The 6,000-nt window shown below is 33.3% G+C and overlaps 1 protein-coding gene across 5 annotated transcripts in view; it reads left to right on the top strand.

Annotated features, from left to right (window-relative positions):
* Girdin (protein girdin) overlaps nucleotides 1-6,000 on the top strand; it is a 557,233-nt gene that overhangs the window by 507,418 nt on the left and 43,815 nt on the right. For all 5 annotated transcript variants that reach the window (XM_068384659.1, XM_068384658.1, XM_068384668.1 and 2 more), the window contains 2 exons: nucleotides 5,490-5,562; nucleotides 5,702-5,955. In XM_068384659.1, the coding sequence (XP_068240760.1) occupies nucleotides 5,490-5,562; nucleotides 5,702-5,955 (327 nt within the window). The remainder of the gene's footprint in view (nucleotides 1-5,489; nucleotides 5,563-5,701; nucleotides 5,956-6,000) is intronic.

Below are 6,000 nucleotides of genomic sequence, written 5' to 3'. Positions count from 1 at the left end.
AGTTCCATGGAAGGAGATATGGAGATGCCTGAGAGAGAGGGAAACACCAGAGAAATATGTTAGACTGATCAGAGATATGTATGAAGGAGCAGGCACACAAGTAAGAACAAGTGTCAGTTTGACTGAGACGTTTGACACCAGGGGTCATCATTAAGCCCATACCTGTTTAATATAGTAATGGACGTAATTACTGAAAGAGTGACGAAACAGTCACCATGGACTATGCCTGTTTGCAGATGATATAGTTCTGTGTGATGAAACCAGAGAAGGATTGGAGGGTAAGCTGGAGAGATGGGCTGAAGAATTGGAGAACAGATGTCTAAATATCAGTAGACCAAAAACAGAGTATATGTGTTGCTGGGAGAAATAGTAAAGAGGACAGAAAATTCAAATATCTAGGGTCAGATGTTGAGGAAACAGCTGAGCTCCAAATGGAAATGAACAGTAGAATTGAAGCTGGATGGAATAATTGGAAAAGTGTCGGGAGTGTTGTGTGATTGAAGGATAAAATTAAAGTGTAAGTGAAAGGTACATAAAACCGTAGTGAGATCTGCCATGACATATGGTGCTGAGACCTGGCCCATGAAAAAGATCTTTGAGAAGAAAATGGATGTTGCAGAGGTGTGACGGATGGCTTGGATCACGAGACTGGATAAGGTTAGAAATGACTTGGTACAGTGATAAGGGTAACAACCAAGGTTACAGAGGTGTCGAAGAAAATCCAAAAAAAAAAAGACCCCACAGGCTTGGTCACGTATTGAGGAGAGACCAGGAGTATGTTGGGAGGAGGTTGTTGGAGATAGATGTTCCAGGTAGGGGGAGGAGGGGGAGACCAAAGAGAAGGTGGATGGAGTGTGTAACAGCGGATATGGAGGAGAAAGATCACACAGTGGAGGACATTGGAGACAATAAATTTGAAACGGCTTTCAAGAAATAGCTACCCTTCATAGAGGGAAAATCTGTAATCTTCGATGCAGTAAAATCTTATGGCATGATGCAATTTTTAATTCACTACTCCTTAAGGATTGCGTTCATTGAATGTGTAGTGTATGCTACACAGCAGTGTACATAAACTGTAGTCTAGGAGACCTTGTCTAGAGACAAGCTGTAAAGTCTAGAGCTTGTCTAGACAATCATAAACAGTCTCTCTCTCTCTCTCTCTCTCTCTCTCTCTCTCTCTCTCTCTCTCTCTCTCTCTCTCTCTCTCTCTCTCTCTCTCTCTCCACAGTAAAAATCTTTTCGTAACACACGTACATAAATCAACACCCTCTCTTTACATTGAATTTTAATGTTTTTCCTTCAATTTATGTTCCATCCTTTCATCATTTTCATCTAAATTTCAGCTTGTTATTTCCCTTTAATGATATTTTATACCTTCCTCCACAATAAATTACAAGCATTTTAGTTTAAATAACTAGATTGAAGAAAACAAAAATTTTGTCCACATTTGGTAAAATATTATTTATAATATTTTACCTTACTTTCTTTATTCTTTCTGTTTCTTTTCATTCTTGTTAATCACTTTTTTGTTCATTATACCTTTACTTATTAGTTATTATCTTCGTTTCTTTTCCTTAGTATTTCCCACAATATTTTGTGTGTTAATTCTATTTAATATAGATTTTGGGTCTAGATGAATTTATTTCATTAAACCTGGTCTATTTCCTTTGTTGTTGTTTTCTGACACATCCAGTCTTGCACAACACCTTCTTCTGAAAGCTTACATCAGTTTATTTTATAAAGAAATGTTTATCTTGTCTCATTTCTTTCGTAATGGATTTTTTTTTTTACTTTTTAAAGAAACCTTTTTAAACATAGCATAAGATAAAAACATGAACTATATCCCACTCTAATCTCCATTCCGCTTTGATTTATAAAAATTCACTGCCGTTAGAATGAAGAAAAAGGATGACAGCTGTGACTGATTAATAAGTAATTGAAGTGGTTGCAAAAGAAATTAAACTTCATTTCCTGCTTGATAGTAGTGCTTCAAAGTAACAAATAAAAATTTGTGTTCATTATAGAGGTTTAAAGGCTGCTTATGAATGGCAGAGGCAAGGGACAATGACGTGGCCCAATCAAGTAGGACAATGCCCTAGATATGATCAGCACCTAAGACCCTCTCCTCCCAAGGTAGCACCAAGGAGGGGTACTCAATGACTGCTGATTATTCACATATTAGACCTATAGGTCCCCCAAATCCCCCAACCGTAGGTCACAAGGATGGTGAGGACGCATTGACTAAATGAACTCCCAAGTTTGAGCGAGACTCGAACCTCAGTCAGGCGATCACCAGGCCAGGACGTTACCAACAGGCCACCACAACCGTAAATTGAACATGTTTCATATCATGAGATGGTAATTCTAAAAAGCTTTCTTCAAGAAAAAAGTGCACATTTTGTTGTTAGAAAATAAGGAAGTTACCAGCGATCGTAAATTATATATGAATTCTAATTTCCTTATTAATTTTCAGTGAAATAACAGTTCTTCTAATAGTAAATTATTCAATCATATAATGATTAAATAACAATAATCCAATTTCAAAATCTACTTTTTTCTTAAAGAGAGAGAGAGAGAGAGAGAGAGAGAGAGAGAGAGAGAGAGAGAGAGAGAGAGAGAGAGAGAGAGAGAGAGAGAATCGTATAACTGTAATGAAAATATATATTTTTCATCAGCATTATATATTACTTATCAAATATTACTGAAACATAATGTTTATATTAACCTTTTTTTAATAATCTTTATTATTAGGCTATAATTTCTATGCAAAGGATTTATTACTGAATAGTTTATATGTAGTAACTACAATATAAAGTTTTCATGTATATTTGTTTGTTCTTTATAACTGTGAATACTCTAAACTTTATATAAAATGATATGGATTTCTGAACCATTAATAACCGAAACCACGAAGATAGAGCCCACGAATACAAAGGGCTAACTGTACATACACAAATACAAATATATGTACATACTTTATATGTATAATTTACTATAAAAAAAAGAGAGAAAGAGAACCAATCCCTTACCATTTATGAATTACTATACCCTATGTATAGCAATACCCTTACCCTATACAGTACCATAGTGTACCTACTGTACACTTATACAGTATTAGTATATAATAAGTATTACATAAAACAATCCGTTACCTTTATTACTCTGGTTCGCCTGCAAACTGCTTCTGAATAGACACTCATATGCTTTCTAGACATGATGATTTTTTTTTTCAGTAGCTAGTTATGGGATGGAAAAGAAGTAAAGGACAATTAGTACAGTCTGGAAAGTGGCAATGTGGATTTTATATAGATTTAAAGTGTGAACTCGGATATGTTTGAAGTGTTAAGAGATTGTGCCAGAGATGTTCAGGATTTCAAAATGTAAAGGGGTTTAGAAAAAATTGGAATATATAGGAAGAACATACGAAGAAAGGAGGAAAAAGAGTACTTGGGTATAAAATATTCTTCTTTGCAGAGAAATAACTAATGAAGTAGGCAATAAAAGAGCTGAATGAAAGAGAGTAGCAACATTTTCTATGAAGTAGAAGATTATTTGAGTACTTAGAAATAAAGTATCGAATTACTAAACAGTAAATATTTATAGTATACTCATAAGGCCATAAGTACTCTATGCTCAGAATATAATCATCATATCCTCCTACGCCTATTGACGCAAAGGGCCTCGGTTAGATTTTGCCAGTCGTCACTTATCTTGAGCTTTTAATTCAATACTTCTCCATTCATCATCACAACAGGGAATGACAACAGGGAAAACACATTTGGTGACGGACCTAGTGGAAAAAAGTTGGACCAGGGAAAAAATTTGGATATAAAAGGACATGAAGGGCTAAAAATTCCCATAAAAAGAACACTTAAGTTAAAGATTCAGAATATAAAGAAATTACAAAAAAATTGAGATATAATTATTGTGAAGAGCATATCACAAATATGTAAGTGGGGTGCTGAAAATGTAAGAGTCCAGAAGCTATATAATTGAGATTTCAAATATTGAAAATGTAAAAAGTACTTGGCCAGAAAATTAATTTGTCAGTAACTGAACAAAGACCAGTGAGAGGTCTAGAAAATTGTGGAAAAGATCTAGACAAGAAATTGATTAGAGAAGAAGGTAACATAATAAGAGACAGTGGAGAGTATTTATGTATAACTCCAAAAATGGAAAATCTACCAAGAAAATAATAATTCTGCTGATGGGTAGGCTAAGAAATAAAATTTTGACTTCAACATATCCATAATACTATGCAAGGAAAATATAATTTTTAAGAGTATATCAGATTTAACTTTTTTGTTTTTATTTAGCATTTGGGTAACCAGCTCTGTTTTGTTGTTTGAATGATTTTGTGGTTTGAAAAAATTAGTGTTGTAATCAGAAATAGTTTGTGTTGGTTCAAGTTTTATATGTCGAGCATTATTTACTCCTAAATGTATCTCGGCAATTTATTCTCTATATTAGGTATTTTTAATATAAGTACTCTTGAAAATCCTTATGAATTTGTTTTAACTATCTTTTTCAATTCAATGCTTTATGGGAAATTTATGAACACAAGTTTTCACAACCAATAATGGTTTTGGGGACAATCTTTATCTGGCCCAATGCACCTTTATGTCTTGAAGTTTGCACTGTAATATTTGATAGTTTTGTAGATTACTGTTATATGTAGATTTGTTGTAGTTTGAAGGATTTTATATTCATTGTGTAGCATGCCATGATTGTAATTTCTTTTTGCTGTAGTTTCGTTTTATGATTGAGCTTTATTGCAATTTTGCAAATGTGTTCAGTAAATTTTGTACTGTACTCTATTTCATAAATAAGTTTTAGAAATTACCGTATGTTAGTTGATATTATAACATCTTGAGTTATCCATATTTTATAACAGCATATTTCTGCTAAAATATGTCTTTACTAATATACTCCTTGATCAATAGTATCTGGTAGGCAATTAAGAATTAATTTTAAAGATGGGAGGTGATATATTTACTAAAAAGTTGATAGTCATTTCTAGGTACAAATATATATTGATGCAACACAGCTGCTAACATTGTACACTGTAGCTTGTAATCCTGTATTAGATTTTATTGAGATAATTTGTGATGTAATTGCAGATGCTGCAATTATTTTGTAACAAGTTTATTCTTTGGAGAATGTTTGCATAGTTATAAGTAGTGTGGTCTGTGTAAATCATTTTTTCTTTCACTTAACATGTTAGATACGGTCTGGATGTTAATGAACATTACTGGAAGAGAGAATATATTTTTTTTAAATAATGAATCTTAGGATGCTGTACTCTCTATAACATATTGTACAGGCATAAGTAAAATGTCTTAATACAAAAGACTTTGGTAAAGAAGTAATAATGAATATTTGTCAGATTCAAAATTTGAAATATGACCCGCAAATTTTTTTAGATTTACACTTACATGAAAGATTTTTTTTAGTTAAAATCTAATTATTGATTGAATTTATATTTTTAGGAAAGGCTTTGGATCAAACTTAGTGCGACGAGTAAGAAAGGCTGGTACAGAACTAATTAGCAAGGTGCCAAGGGTAAGTACCTAACATTTATTCTATGCTATGTTTCCAAGTACTGTACTGTATGTGAATGATGTTGCATTTGATATATTATTACTTATTTTGTATAATTAATACTTTTAGAATTATTAAATATAAAACTTTGTATTTATAGAGTGGGAGATCGCGATCCCGGGGTCGGGAGGAAGGTGGTGAAAGTCCAGATTCTTCATCACTAGGCTCTTCATCACATGCTAATGATTCTTTGGACTCTGGCTCTGAAACACGCCGATCCTCGCCAAATTTACCTCCATCCCCATCCCATGATGGTGAAGGAGAGTTGAGATTAGGAAGAAATGGACATATTCCAGATTACCGAAAGAGTTTACCACCAGCGTTGAATGATTTATTTGCATCTCAAGTTTTACGGTATGTATATTAGTCTATATGATAAACTATGTTATCACTTTAGGT

The sequence above is a fragment of the Palaemon carinicauda genome, chromosome 1, assembly GCF_036898095.1.
Source record: "Palaemon carinicauda isolate YSFRI2023 chromosome 1, ASM3689809v2, whole genome shotgun sequence".
Classification (NCBI taxonomy): domain Eukaryota; kingdom Metazoa; phylum Arthropoda; class Malacostraca; order Decapoda; family Palaemonidae; genus Palaemon; species Palaemon carinicauda.
The sequence above is the reverse complement of the archived record's forward strand: the minus strand, read 5'-3'. Positions and strand labels throughout refer to the sequence as shown.